Source organism: Podarcis raffonei, chromosome 3 (genome assembly GCF_027172205.1).
Source record: "Podarcis raffonei isolate rPodRaf1 chromosome 3, rPodRaf1.pri, whole genome shotgun sequence".
Classification (NCBI taxonomy): domain Eukaryota; kingdom Metazoa; phylum Chordata; class Lepidosauria; order Squamata; family Lacertidae; genus Podarcis; species Podarcis raffonei.
The window spans coordinates 79,346,738-79,362,846 of NC_070604.1; the positions used below are offsets into that span (position 1 = coordinate 79,346,738).

At 39.6% G+C, this 16,109-nt stretch overlaps 1 protein-coding gene across 19 annotated transcripts in view; it reads left to right on the forward strand.

Moving 5' to 3' along the window:
- RYR2 (ryanodine receptor 2) overlaps positions 1-16,109 on the forward strand; it is a 252,769-nt gene that overhangs the window by 161,464 nt on the left and 75,196 nt on the right. For all 19 annotated transcript variants that reach the window (XR_008329619.1, XM_053382604.1, XM_053382607.1 and 16 more), the window contains 6 exons: positions 188-263; positions 3,206-3,332; positions 5,923-6,038; positions 7,033-7,097; positions 7,554-7,675; positions 11,225-11,274. Coding sequence is in view for 18 of the 19 variants with exons in the window: in XM_053382604.1 (XP_053238579.1) it covers positions 188-263; positions 3,206-3,332; positions 5,923-6,038; positions 7,033-7,097; positions 7,554-7,675; positions 11,225-11,274 (556 nt within the window). In the remaining variant the exon portion in view is untranslated. The remainder of the gene's footprint in view (positions 1-187; positions 264-3,205; positions 3,333-5,922; positions 6,039-7,032; positions 7,098-7,553; positions 7,676-11,224; positions 11,275-16,109) is intronic.

Sequence of the window (16,109 nt, forward strand, 5' to 3'; positions counted from 1 at the left end):
GGGATCTGAAGTGCGCCTTTGCAACTTTAGCAAAAGCATAATAATGTAAAAATAAATGCAAAAGAAGCTTCATTTAAAATGGGCTATTGTGAAGCTGACTGCCATATCCTAAAACAATAAAACAAAAATGCATAACAAGCATGACTTAAGATTAGCTGTTATGAAACAAATCCTTTTATTTCATCAGGCTATGGCTGAAATGATGGCTGAAAACTATCACAATATATGGGCAAAGAAAAAGAAGATGGAGTTTGAAGCAAAAGGTAAAGAATTTGCTTATAGTTTTACAAACGTATGAATTATTAGCTTGGGTTTCCTAACAATAATAATTAATTTAAAAAAACAGGATTGCAATAATTCACCCAGGTTTTTAGGGTATAGATTCAGATATACGTATGTTTAGAACATATAAATACATTCCGGAAGTTAATAAAAATATTTGGCCTGAGTAGTACAGCAGGGACCAGGGTTTGTTTTGGCTTACATATGTATGAAGGGCTACATATACTAATGATACTATGCAAAAAATACAAAGAAATCATTATGTATTTTGAAAATATTGATTTGGGAATAATTTTGGAACAGAATAATACTGATACACAGTATGGGTTATCTCACCTAGTAATTCTTAATGTATATATCAGCTATTAAATTTTTTAAAAAAGGCCTCAGAGTTTTTCAAAACATGTTATTTCCTACAATATGCATTAAAACATACACAGACAAAAGCCATCCAAACACCACTTGTCTTTGCCAACCGTTTTAAACTCCTATCCCACCTCATAATTTGCTATATCTACTTTTTAAACCTTTCAATGCCATGTTCATTTAGAATACTATGTCAAAATCTAAAGACATTTGCTTCAATGTCTTCCTTGCCTTATCCAAGTTAAAGTGCATGCCTTAGTAGGTAAAAAGATGTTGCTAGCAGAGAATACATTAATTCTTGACTGATGCCCACAATATAGAACTGTGAGAAATTATCTTTTAGCTAAATGACAACCTAATAACTACATCTTGTCAGTTTGAGGATTTTCATTCCCAACTGTAAGTATGAAAACAGATAATAGAAAAAAAGCAAAATGCAGTTTAAAACCTCAGAAGATAAAGCCAAGCGTTGCCTGTTTTAGCAGTGAGGGGGTGGTAATGTGCTGGAAAGTGTGTTTAGCTTTGCAAAGTTGAGTCATATTTTTGATTCTTCTTTCCTTTATGCTACTGGAAAAGTTTTAGCAAAGATTCATTTCTATCATAGCAGTTACAGGCAGGGCAGGGCACAGGGCAGGATTTAGGTTTGATGAGGCCCTAAGCCACTGAAGGTAATGGGGCCCTTTATATGTCCAGCTGTCCTTTGTCAACAGCAAATCGTTGCTGTTTTTTGTGTTGAATATATGCTATATGGTAATTTATGGATCTAATAGGTATCTAAAGCCATTTGCACATAACAAAATATGTATTTTAACAAAGTAATTGTTGAACTGAAGTACAATTAAGAAGTATATTAATAGTGAAATAATTATTAAGCTCTAACTTAAAATGATTGGCGGCCCATTACTTACATCATTACTTACAACACAAAACACAGTTGCTGTATGTAGGTTTTATTTTATTTTTTGGAAATGTACACCCAGGGTTTTTTTCCCTTTAAATTTTTTGGGGGCCCCAAGAGAGTGGGGCCCTAAGCTGTAGCTTGTTTAGCTATTACGTAAATCCAGCACTGGCAGGACAGAGGGCAACTTTGCTCTTGTGTCTTCTGATCACTAAGTGTCACTGCTGGTTCCTGAGAGGGAGATGGTGAAGAGTGGGGAATTCAGAAAGGTGTGGGAGTATGGTGTCAGGACACCAATGCTGCACACATTCCATGCCTCATCCTTCTCCCTAGGAACCATGAGGGATGCCTGATATTTGGAAGGCAGGTGGGCAACGCTGCCCTGCTTGCACCGATTTCTCCTGCTAGGCAGACATATTGCTTGCCATCCTCTTTAATATTTGTATTCAACTGTTAAAACAGCATATCAGAAATGCATATAATATATCATGTGCTGACGTCTTTAATGTCTGGTCTTTAGTGGGTTATTAGGCACTCATTTGGTGCTCTGTTCCCTTTTGATGCTGAATATCTCTGTGCAAAGAATACTGTAGAACAGCCTTCCATGAGGCAGGGTGGGAGCATCAAATAATGGCTTTAACCCCCAGTGCATTGAAAAAAGCACTTTGGAGAAGCAGAAGTGATTCTCTGACTCCCTTTTCAAGAATGCTAGGTGGGGAGAAATTCATTTTTAAAAAATCCATATATTAACCCTACAAATGATGAGGTAATGAAAGAATAGTGGACTTGCCTCACGAGTAGTGCATAGATTTAAGTTGATTGTGTTATGCACTGGGAGATGGAGCTGCTCAGCGCCCCTCCTCCCTCGGGCCATGGGAGGAAGAAGATGCAGACATGAATGGTTTGGATTAAACAGACCACAACTTTGTTGAAGGAAGATGAAGTACGTGCATCAGCTAAGACCAGTGTGAAAGTGGTTAGTTGTACTCCCTCCCTACAAGATGCTTAGGGAGATGGGCATAGTTAGACCGTTGTGATATCTTTCTTGTGACACTGAAGCCTGGCCCAACCTCTATCTGATAAACTAGTCTCCTTGTGAGGAGAGGCAGGTGTGAAGTGGTTACCCATATTAGCTACCTATAAGGCAGCTCTTCCTCTGGGAGAGCTCCTCCAGCCTTATGAGTGTCTTGCTATTTCCCATCCCACATGAAACTGATCTTCTGGATACTTCCCCACTCTCATTCTGTTGTTGCCATCTCTCTTTCACCAACGTGGGACCTTAGCAAGCATGGTCCAGGGCCTTGTTTCTGTGAGGCATCTGCTCTGTCCCAATAATTCTTCCTCTGCACCCACAAACTTGCCATGGCAGTGAGGACCCCTTGATTCTGGCATTTGAATTGTCAGATTTTTTATGTTTTTAAATGCTGTACTTTTTTGCATACTGTATATATATATATTTACCTTTTAATAACATTAATTACATTTACGTCATATATGTCCTATGACTAAACCGTAATGTGCTTAATGAATTATGGAAGTTCATTATGGGCATTTTGGAATAAAACAGTAATATATCCCTCTTTGAAGTTATTCACAATATATCCTAAGTTGGCCACCCCTCAGCCTTAACTATGGTGTCATTTTTCTAACTTACAACAGTGGGAGGAGGAAACCATCCCTTACTAGTTCCATATGATACACTGACAGCCAAAGAAAAGGCCAAGGACAGAGAGAAAGCACAAGATATCCTGAAGTTCCTACAGATCAATGGATATGTGGTCTCAAGGTAAATTCTAATCTGTGTTGCAATAGATTTTAGTGTATCTGAAGATTTTAGTGTATCTGAAGTGTATCTGAAGAAGTGTGCATGCACACGAAAGCTCATACCAAGAACTAACTTAGTTGGTCTTTAAGGTGCTACTGGAAGGAAATTTTTTTTTTTGTTTTGACTATGGCAGACCAACACGGCTACCTTTCTGTAAATAGATTTTAGGTAAAAGGTAAACAATCCTGAGTTAAACCTTTGCCAGATGGTCTGTGTATATTATTTATTTATTTAATAATACATATGCACACAAAAGGCAGGAAGTTTTGTTTTTGTTTAAAATGTGAATCAAGTAGTAAATCTGAAATATCTGCGAAGTTCTTTTTGTTTTCTTTCCTGTTTCTGAACCTTTCCTCAACACTGGACGGCAGCCACAAAACCATTGGGAAGAATTCAGCATTGCGCTCTTCTGAGAGTTTTTGTCAGTGCAAGCGTTTCTGCTTCCAGGTGGAATGGCCCTTCCTCTTCGCCCTTGCACTCTTTTGGGGGTTCTCCTGAATTCCAGTGTGAATTTGGGGGAGCCGGGTGGACGTAGGGAACCTTGTTGCACTAAGAGGAGCCCTTGTGCTGGCATCTGGTCAGTGCAAGCGTTTCTGCTTCCAGGTGGAATGGCCCTTCCTCTTCGCCCTTGCACTCTTTTGGGGGTTCTCCTGAATTCCAGTGTGAATTTGGGGGAGCCGGGTGGGCGTAGGGAACCTTGTTGCACTAAGAGGAGCCCTTGTGCTGGCATCTGGTCAGTGCAAGCGTTTCTGCTTCCAGGTGGAATGGCCCTTCCTCTTCGCCCTTGCACTCTTTTGGGGGTTCTCCTGAATTCCAGTGTGAATTTGGGGGAGCCGGGTGGGCGTAGGGAACCTTGTTGCACTAAGAGGAGCCCTTGTGCTGGCATCTGGTCAGTGCAAGCGTTTCTGCTTCCAGGTGGAATGGCCCTTCCTCTTCGCCCTTGCACTCTTTTGGGGGTTCTCCTGAATTCCAGTGTGAATTTGGGGGAGCCGGGTGGGCGTAGGGAACCTTGTTGCACTAAGAGGAGCCCTTGTGCTGGCATCTGGTCAGTGCAAGCGTTTCTGCTTCCAGGTGGAATGGCCCTTCCTCTTCGCCCTTGCACTCTTTTGGGGGTTCTCCTGAATTCCAGTGTGAATTTGGGGGAGCCGGGTGGGCGTAGGGAACCTTGTTGCACTAAGAGGAGCCCTTGTGCTGGCATCTGGTCAGTGCAAGCGTTTCTGCTTCCAGGTGGAATGGCCCTTCCTCTTCGCCCTTGCACTCTTTTGGGGGTTCTCCTGAATTCCAGTGTGAATTTGGGGGAGCCGGGTGGGCGTAGGGAACCTTGTTGCACTAAGAGGAGCCCTTGTGCTGGCATCTGGTCAGTGCAAGCGTTTCTGCTTCCAGGTGGAATGGCCCTTCCTCTTCGCCCTTGCACTCTTTTGGGGGTTCTCCTGAATTCCAGTGTGAATTTGGGGGAGCCGGGTGGGCGTAGGGAACCTTGTTGCACTAAGAGGAGCCCTTGTGCTGGCATCTGGTCAGTGCAAGCGTTTCTGCTTCCAGGTGGAATGGCCCTTCCTCTTCGCCCTTGCACTCTTTTGGGGGTTCTCCTGAATTCCAGTGTGAATTTGGGGGAGCCGGGTGGGCGTAGGGAACCTTGTTGCACTAAGAGGAGCCCTTGTGCTGGCATCTGGTCAGTGCAAGCGTTTCTGCTTCCAGGTGGAATGGCCCTTCCTCTTCGCCCTTGCACTCTTTTGGGGGTTCTCCTGAATTCCAGTGTGAATTTGGGGGAGCCGGGTGGACGTAGGGAACCTTGTTGCACTAAGAGGAGCCCTTGTGCTGGCATCTGTGGTCAGTTCAATCTGGGCCTAAGTCTTTTACTCAGAACAGACCCATTTAAATTAATAAAGATGACTAAGTTAGCTTCATTAATTTAAACAGGTCTAGTCTGAGCAAAATTTAGTTGACTACCACCAGTATATGTGCATTTTTGTTTGTAAAACTGAAATGCTCATGAAGTAGTAATGCTATAAAAATGACACATTTCTCATCCTAAAACAGCTGAAAGCTGTAAAGGCCACCCAATCAGTCTTTTTCATCAAATCCTTAAAATAAGGAGGATGGTACAGGAGGAATATAAGGGAAATTCCTATACAGTGGTGCTTTTTTCTCTAGTGACAGTTGATCTGTCCAGCTGAGGGGGATACAGATAGTTGATTTGGATGTAACCTGAAGATATAGTTCGCCACCAATCAGAAGGGAATAATAATATTGAAGGAGAATTAGGGAGAGGACAACCTGAGTCTCATATTAAGACTTGCCAGTACAGTGGTTTAGGTTAACATCTGAATCATGGCAAAATGATGCCAAACTGAAAAGAGAAACAAAAATTAACGTAAAACACACAGAAACATTTTTTGCTGTATTAATATGAGTTTAATCTAAATTACTTTAAAAGTATATGCAGGTAGGTGAATATACAACGCAACAGCTAGCTTTGTGATCATTTGCAAGTTTTTGTACACAAATCTATTTTTTGGGTTCTAAGTTTGAGTGAAAGCTCTTGTCGTTCTAGAGGTCTAAAGGATCTAGAATTAGACACGCCTTCTATCGAGAAACGATTTGCTTACAGTTTTCTTCAGCAGCTGATAAGATATGTGGATGAAGCCCATCAGTATATTCTGGAGTTTGGTAAGTCACTGTAAATAAATATTTTGTATTTTAACATTGGTTAGAGATCATGGTTAGTGAGGAAATAACTTAGCCATGAGCCCCAGGCCAAACCTTGAATTAGCTTGGCATGGCATCAGAAAGGGCTGGGGAGAAGCAAAGTGTCTGCGAGCTCCTCTCCTGGAGAGGAGGTTTGGCTTAGCATGTCATGGTTTGGAGGACCATTACGTCCTCCAAAAAATGTGGGAAATCATTAAGTTTTTAACATTAGTATTACTGTTTAGTAGAAAAAACGAATGAGCAACTTCACATCATACATCACATGCTCATATAAAAAGAATGTGGGTCTTACATAAATAGATCATAAAGTTCATAAAGAAGAGAAGAAGAAACCATTCGGTATATGTCTTAATTTTTAAACAAATAAAAAATGGAAGCAATCTGTCTAGTTTAAATAAATTTCATACAAGTATGCAAGTGAGCATTGTCTTGAAAATTTATGTTCCAATGATTTATAATACACTCCAGCGTTCAAGGTATCTATTTGGTGACTTTCCTTCCTTATTCCTTTTTTAAATATGCAATATTCAATTTTAATATGCAAAATTAAATTTTCACCTACACTCATGATTTGGGTGGGGGTTGAGAGTAGTATTATCTAGTCTGATTGTTTCTGACAGGCACTGTCATTTCCTTGTCCTAGTTACTTAAAAGAAAAAGTGGAAAAAAGAGGCATGGTGTTAAGTTCAGTTTGGAGGCTGATTCAATCTTGAAATAGTAATGGAGGAACTAGGGAGGCTTGAGCTATGGTTTTTGCAAGCAATTATAGATCGCTACCACTGAGATTAAACCAGTTGTCACACTTTTGCTGATAAAAAGGGAGAAACCTGTTAGGGATAAAATTGCTACATACATACCGTATATTAATGTATGCAATTCAATATATGAGAAATATGGTTTAAGAATAATAGAAAAGGCTACATTTTAAAAATAATAATTATCTTTTCTTATACAGATGGTGGCAGCAGAGGCAAAGGAGAACAATTTCCTTATGAACAAGAAATCAAGTTCTTTGCGAAAGTAAAGTATATTCTCTTTTGCCTTTTTTATTGCTATCAAATGTGTTACACATAAAGCTAGTGGAGATTTAATGTTAGGCGCAGTGAAGAACTTGGGACACAGGTTCATACTCTTGTGCTGGGTATTCATGTATGATAATAGAAGTAAAATGCATGGCTAAGCTCAAGCGAAGACACTGTCCCAACATTTTACATGCCCTGTAGGCTTTCCTTTTGAGGGGGGGCGTGCACCTTTGGTGTCCTGAGCCCATGGGACCGGGCAAGCAACCTGACAGACCTTCAAGTAGACTACTTTTGCTGAGTCTGTTCACACTGGTACTTGGTGATGATGTCAGAGTTAATGGGGATGGCTCACTGTCAGATCTAGAGAGAACCATCATGAATAAGAATTGTGGGAGATGGAGCCTTGAGATAATAAGTGTCCCTCCCCCCATTTTTTCTCATGTATTTATTCCAGGTTGTACTTCCTTTAATCGACCAGTATTTTAAGAACCATCGCCTGTATTTCCTATCTGCTGCAAGTAGGCCTCTTAGCAGCGGGGGGCATGCCTCAAATAAGGAGAAAGAAATGGTGACAAGGTAAAAAAATAAACTATAATACCCAATTAGCTTACTACAAAACACAGACAGATTTATGGGCATACATACCGAGCTAAGAAGAGGGAAATTTACATGAAGAAGGAAATTTTCATGGAGATGTCTATTTCACAGCGTGATCAGCTCCTCAAGGCTTAATAATTTCTTTGTCCTTTTCTCATCTCCACTACTGTTTCCTAAGCTCTTTCTACTTCTCACATTGTAACTGCTCAATTAGATGGTTCATGTTGGAGAGGGGTTGGGCTGTTGATTTTTTTTCTTCTTTTGGTAAAAAAACTAAAACAGTCATTAGGATGTTTAACTGGCAGATTTTTTTACTGAGGGATGCATAAATTGAACTACAAAACAAAGCCCCCCCTTTTTAATCTTGTTTTTCCAATATGTCTGTTAATGGGTTTTTTAAATGTCTGGAATACAAATCCCCTTTAAAATATTGAGGCATCTTCCGTATTCTAGTAGTAACTTTCACATGACATGTATACAGAATGGTTGATCTCACCAATATATTCAACAAATTTTTCACTTACTTGGTTATATAGCAGTTGCCTGCATACTTTGTTGGGAGGGGAAATGCTACAAATTTTTAGCCTATCCTGTTGAAATGTCTACCGGTGGCTGCCAGCCAGTGCAATAGACTTCCACTCATACAACAGGAAGTGCTCCTCCTTTCCTACCTGTTGCAGTCACTCACACTCCATCCCACACCCAAGTCTGCTCTGAAGGTTGGGGAACCCTCCAGAGCAGATATGTGTAGGGGGCGAGGTGCTATAGTGAATTCTAGTGAGAGACAGTAAGGAGAAGTCTTTCCCCCCCCTTTTAGGAATTCATAAGCCTCTGATTATCCCAAATAACATGTATTGCCTTAGAAGTGCAAAGGCAACCTCTGTACAGGTGACTCTCAACTCAACTTACATTCTAAGGGTAGCATGTAATGCCAAAATTGGGTTCAATGGAAGGTGGCATTGCCAAAGTATTTCCCCCCAGATGCCTGCTCCCTTTCTATTATTTATTTGTTTGTTTATTGCTATGCACATAAATAGCATAAAGGGACGTGGGTGGTGCTGTGGTCTAAACCACAGACCCTAGGGCTTGCCGATCAGAAGGTCTGCGGTTCGAATCCCCGCAACGGGGTGAGCTCCAGTTGCTCGGTCCCTGCTCCTGCCAACCTAACAGTTCGAAAGCACGTCAAAGTGCAAGTAGATAAATAGGTACTGCTCCAGCGGGAAGATAAACAGCATTTCCGTGCGCTGCTCTGGTTTGCCAGAAGTGGCTTAGTCATGCTGGCCACATGACCCGGAAGCTGTACACTGGCTCCCTCGGCCAATAAAGCAAGATGAGTGCCGCAACCCCAGAGTCATCCGCGACTGGACCTAACGGTCAGGGGTCCCTTTATCTTTACCTGTGCATGTAAAGCTGAATGCACACAAGTTAAATGGGCGTGAGTTGCGAGTTACCCATACAGTGGTACCTCGGGTTAAGTACTTAATTCGTTCCGGAGGTCCGTTCTTAACTTGAAACAGTTCTTAACCTGAAGCACCACTTTAGCTAATGGGACCTCCTGCTGCCGCGGTGCCGCTGGAGCACAATTTCTGTTCTCATCCTGAAGCAAAGTTCTTAACCCGAGGTAATATTTCTGGGTTTGCAGAGTCTGTAACCTGAAGCATATGTAGCCTGAAGCGCATGTACCACTGTATTGATTCTTTCTCGGTGTTAGTCGTGAGGTTCTTGTAATGTGTTTTATAACATAGTTAAAAATACTTCATGAAATCTCTAAGCCCCATTCATTGTGCAATGCTGAATGAGCAACAGGAGATGCATTGCTGAGAATGGCTGTAGCTCATTGGTTCAACCTCCAGCATCTCCAGATAAAGCTGAAAGTGACCCCATCTGAAACCCTGGAGAGCCAGAGAAATGTAAACCCATAGTAAGCAAGCTGGATCAATGGTCTGACTCTGTATAAGGCAGCTTTCTATGTATATTGCAAAAGTTGTGCTGGATTGTTGAAGAAGTAGTTAACAAAGACTTACCTTCTTTAGAAAGTCTTTTGATTGACGTTAACATTGCCTGTACAGTAGGTTATACAGTATTTTCATTTTGTATCACAGCTTAGGATGCAGGCAGTTTAAGTAGTAACTGGTGTTATGTGTCAGAGGCCAGGAAGTATACTTTTCTTTTGAGTGGCATCTGAAGAGGGAGGATATTAATTCTGGAAGATGTTGCTAAGAGCCCTCAGAGACAGGGGGCTGTGCAGGCAGCACGGCTGAGATGAATAGGCTTGGGTTTTTTTATTATATGGGCCTGAGGAATGTGTGGCAAGGCAGACCATTGCTAGTGACTACTATTTTTATAAATTAATAATTATTAGTGAAGGGGATCTGGGAAAACTGGCAATTTTTAAAATCTGATTTAATTTGTGTATGTTTTGAGTATGTTACATTAATTAATGTCCGTAATAGCCCTCGTTACTATTATAAAAAAAAACTGAATTTGGTCATGAAAAGTAACATCATTTATGTCAAGATCTGTCCATTTCCTTATACCTTTTGTATTTTCTGTCTCCCTAAGCCATGAGAGTTTTCATGAGCACCACAGTGACTCAAAACACATTGAGTGGGATTCACCTCATGAATCCACGAGTGAAAGCCCTACACAAAGGCTTCCATTTGTGCAACAGGGCTTTCCATCCTCTCCTTCTCCATGTGACCCTTAAAAAAAGACGGGGGATGTTAGCACAGAACCATGTGTAGGGGAGGAGAGGGGGGGAATGTTTTATGGTTCTGCTCATTGAAGATGCTTCCTTTCACAGAAAGAGCCCTTCTGTGAGCAGAGCTTGTGTTAGGTGAATGGAAGAACTTTCCATCAGTGAAATAGAACCTTTGGATTGAAGCCATTAAGTAAATTCATTGTTCATATCTACTTTGGATTTTTTTTTGGTTAGTGATTGTCCAACTGAGTGAGATGTTTTTAAGTCCATTTAAATTAATAGGTTCAAGCACATCTTAATAACTTTGGGTTGGACAGCAACTGAGGTTGGTTGTGTGTTAAACAAGAAAATTGTTCATTAAAAATAAAGGGAAGTTTTAACATGATTACTCATTTATAAATTTAATAGATTTTACCACCAAACATTTATATTTGTCTCAATCAGAATCTTTTATCGCTTCTAAAATTGCAACGATGATATTAAACTAGCCTACTGACTGCATTTTGCTTCCTAAAATTTCAGTGACTTTTTGTTGGTGGTGGTGAGATTTCATTAAGGACACTTGTATAAATAGTCATTGTCAGTTATTCTCTGTTTAATTACGATATGTGCTTACTTAACCATGTTTGTCAAGAGCTGCTCTTGGAAACTTTTATAGTACTCTCAGTCCTGCATTCTGCTCAGAGACTGAATTCTTTCTGCAAAACATCATGCTGCTTTTTCCTGCTCATATATCAGCTGTTATTTTTCTTTCTTTCTTTCTTTCTTCCTTCCTTCCTTTATTTCCTTTCCCCCTCCCTTCTCTTTTATTTACCCCTTGTCTTCAGCCTATTCTGCAAACTTGGAGTTCTTGTCAGGCATAGGATTTCACTGTTTGGTAAGGAGACCCTTGACAAATTCTTGTGTGAGCATCCCTTGATTTTCTTTGCCATTACTTGCAACTATGTATGTGCTGCTTTGATGTATGCTGCATGACTGCATGTCCACGAGCAGGGATAGACAACATGGTGCTCTCCAGTTTTTGAACTACAATTCCCATCAGCTCCAGAAAGCACGGCCAAAGGTCAGGGATGATGGGAAGTATAGTCCAACAACATCTAAAGAGCACCACACTGGCTACTCCTGACCAAGAGCATGAACTTTGTGGCCCACTAAAAATCCTTTAGGGTAGCCAATAATATTTATGTGGTAACCAAAAAGTTCTGTAAGAAACTTTGTGTTGACTGTTTGACTTAAAAGATAAACAATTAAAAACAATTATCTTGTTAAAGCAATAAGGCATCAATTTATTGAGACTTAGTATGAATTTATTCAGTGCCTTATTTTCCATGTTACTGACAGTGGGAAGTATCACATTCATGCATATATGGACCATGGAAATTCACCCCAATCTAGTAACTTTATTCCCCACATCCAGTAGAGACTATCCATTTGGGCAGCTCATTAGGGAAATGCTGTGCTGGAAAAACAAGTCCTCCCACTGCTCTCCTTTCAGTACATGGAAAACTTGCATGGCATTCCCTGTTTAAGGGTAAGGAAAAATCCCATGTAAATTGGCAGAGTGAGTTGGCTGGTCCATTTTCACAATACAACAGGGGTTGCATATGCAGAATGAATTATTGTTCCAGAGCCCTAGTGCAATAATTTACTCTTGGAAAGCCTCTCCTTTTGCATCTCCCCAACTGGAAGGGTGTGAAGATCCAGGAACAGGTGAAGGTTAATTACAACCTAGATCATTTCAGAAACATACATTTGAAATGGTTTACTGATACATTCTGTGAATGTATTCAGCGTCACTTTTCAGATTCTCATTGTCCCGGATAAGCCATGCAAATATTATTTAGCTAAGATGACAGCTAACATAGAAGAATTCACCTGAAACCCATCATTTTTTGCGTAATATCAAGAAACTGAATATAATGCTAGTGCTTGACATTTAGCAATGCTCTATACCCTAAGCAACCTATAATGTTATTTAACGAGTTTGTTTGAGATGGCAATATAGTTCAGTGTCTAGCTCCTTTGTGTTATTTCTGACATTCTTAGTGTGCAACTCAATGATGCTTTATATACAGTGATCACTTGAATTGCCTTCCAACAGCCAGATCCTAAGGGCTTTTCTTTGGTGCCTGTCCTGGTGCTAACAGTGTGCTGAGTTGTTGCAGAGGCCAACTGAGCTTTGCATTACTAACAGTTTAAACCCTATACATTTATTGTTTAACAATTAAACATCTGTAAAGTCAGAAGCAAAAGAGTTTGCTTCTCATACAGGCTTTGGGAATGAGCTGATGATCCTGTTCCTTTCCTGCCAAACTACGCAAACTCCTTTAACTATACAACTGTATTAAACAATGGCAGACTGGGGGAAGTTCACAGATTGGGTCTTAACACAGATGAGAAAGCCAAGACTGCAATCCTGTAAGCCCATTAAGATCTACTTCTGAGTAGTTGCACTTATTCTTTTATTCTTAATGAGTACCTGGATTTCAGCTCCCACAAAGCAAGGGTTTATTCCTCTTTGCAAAGTTTTCACATTTTGCATCTGACACGGGGCAGGGCTTTAACAATAGCATATGCAGAGACTAACTCCTTGGGGGTACCTGATCTCATCTGAACCAACTACAGGGTAGATGCATCCTGGCTGCTTGGAAGAAAAGAAGGGAAAATGGGGAGTAGGGAACTAAAATTGAGACATAAACAGGAAAGAGAAGTACACTAAAGGGAAGTGGAAAAGAGCAGTGCTTTAGAAAACAGCAGCTGTTTGGACCCAGGAATTCCTGTTGTCTGGTGTCGAAACATTGCACTCATCAATCACAGTTCTAACTTGACCCATTGACTGAAAACACTGAAGGAGCAAAAATAGCCAAGATGACTCATCTCACAAAAGTTGCTTAGAAGGCTGCCTGCACATTTTGCTTCATAAATTTCCTTCTAGGAGAGCTGGAAGCTTACTTTAAAAAACATGAAAGGTCAGAGTCTGGGGCAAGCAAGGACCCTGGTGCAACTGTTTCAATTACCCCATTATAATGTGGCCTTGAGCTTATGTGACTGTAAGCATTTTATTGCAGCTTCGACTTTTATTATATAGTTATTGATTATACATAAGGATTCTGGCCAAGCATTGCCTTGATCTAGTTGAGAAGCTTGCCTGAGTTTGGTCAGATTTGGGGATTTCACACGTCCCCTTCATCTAAACCTTGGTAGCTTAGGGTACCACTTAGGGTAGCTCAGGCATTGCATAGTTTTCTCTGGCCTTAATATCAGGCTTTGGAGCTTCTGTCTGAACTGTACTTAGCATCTAGCACTTGAACAAAAGAAAAAGAGAAAGATTTTTTTTAAAAAAATTCTCATGCAATTTGATTAGCTAATTCAATCAGTTTCTTTTACCTGGAATACAGAGGATACAAAAGTGTATAAATAAACACGTAAAAAATGGAATCTATTCGTGAAAGGAGATACTTTAAGATAAAACTAAAACGCATTATAAGCTTGAAAAGTGCGTCTCAAGCCTTATAACAATGTAGTTTCATGGCAGCTCTGAAATTTTGCACATTTTAAACATGAAAATTGAGCTCCAGATAAAAAATGTATCTGTTGTATTTAGTTTTGTATATCTCAGTGGTTCAGACATAGTTTAGTGAGAACTTTCTCTCTTGCCCCTTTCCCTTTTGTTCCTGGTGTGATCAAGGCAAGGTTTGTCATGTTGAAACAACAGAAACCTGTTGTTGATTATTACTGCCTCTGAACGTAGATGACAAACGTGGCGCCAAAATGGGGCCACCAGTAAACAAGAGGAAGGTATCAGCATGCGGGGGGGGGAACCCCACTGTTTGCATAAGCAAAGCAAATCTAAGACAAACAAAAAACAAGGCCAATGAAAGTCAAGCATGCTCTTTATCCATAGAATGATGAATGGCAGTTGGGGGGGGAGTGGAAAACAGAGCATGATAAAATGTAGTATCCTGTCCCTGAATATGCACATTCCTGTTACTAAGTGGGAATATACTGTTGCAAGTCCCACAAACGATGTAGTTGTTGGCTATTTTATATTTATAGTATAGCACCATAAAGGTAATACACTTTCCTTCTTTCTTTAGATAGTATGTCTTTAGTAGAAATTTGTGCTACTGTTGTATCTCTTATATGGGATTTGCTGTATAATAACTGCTTGTGTAATAGTGCAATTATAATTGTGTATAAAATTGTAAGCCATATCAACCTGACCTTGTGCAAAGGTCGTCAGAGGTGAGGCTTATATTTATAAGAAAGAGGGCTTTTTCAGTATTGGAGTTTTTCACTAAGGAGTTGTGCCTGGTACCAACTTTGCCATCTTTTAGATGCTAGATATATACCTATCATATAGACATTTTGAACCATTTAGAAACATTTCAATACCCTACATATTTTTCAGAAACTGATTATTATTTTCACTTTTATCTACCGTTTCTTTGGTTTATTGTTATTTTCTTGTTTTTAATTTTGCTAAGGTGCCTTGTATTCAAGGCGGTATATAAATGCTTTAAATTAATAAACTGATATATACCAATATAATTTTTTGTTTGAAAGTAATTGGAAACAGTTATAATTTTTGTATTTCTAAGCTCTATCCCTCTTTTAATAAATGTTTAATAATTTGGTCTTCTTTAGCCACAGTTTGTACTCTCTTTTAATTTTTATTGTGGATTTCAGGTTTCCTAATAAAAATTGCAGTTATCATTTAATTTCAACCTATATGATTTTGCATAGGTTTTAGCTCATTTGCTCTCATTAAATTTGTCATGAGATTCCATTTATACAGTTAGGCCTTTTGCTTTTCTTCTGGAGTCTGAAAAGAATTCTACATCAAACTTAAAATATTTGCAAGGAGGACAGCAATCTGATTTTAAAGCATTAATAACCCACACACTTTAATTAGTTTTACATATATATTGGCTCAATATGGCTTAATACTGCTAACACGTTAATATAAATGGTGTCATCACAACCTTGTTCTGTTTTTGCCATTATGTGGAATCTACACAGGAAATAATTCCAATAACTTTAGGAACAGATAGCATGTTTCTGTGCTTTATAGTTTACTTGATCATATAATACCAGCGCTGCTGTTGGGGGGAAAAAAAGCTCATTCCTTGGATTCCAGCTGCAATCCTTTCTATATCACAACACCTGCAACTCACAGGGGATATAATCCCACAAAAGTGAAACAATTTTTAGAACTCACTTTTTAAAACACCTCAAAGTGCTTATGTGTGACTGAATTGATTTCTGGGTGTTTACCTTTGACTCTCACTTGAACAAAATATCTACTATATAATGGCCCTTCAAGAGAGTGTTTTTTGATATCAGCATCCCAACTATAATTGAAAAAGGATTTCTAGAAGTTGAAAGCTCATTAATTAAGTTATTTGGTATATGGTAGCTTTAGTTTCAGTAGTGGTATATAGTAGCATCTATATAATGATATACAGGCTTCTAAATTCAATGCAGTCATACAAAGAGTGAGGAAAGGATACTGAGGTTTCTTCTTTAGGTTGAATTACAAGCCTGCCCTATTTAAGAGATACATAGATATAACTGCACTTGTAAAATCACATAAATACTGTTTTGTGTTGCTCACCACATTCATGAAATATGTTTTGTCTGCTTCAACCAGCTTTATGGTGCTTTTAATAATTGTTTCTGCTTTTGGCATTTGCTAAAAGGGTTGAAACA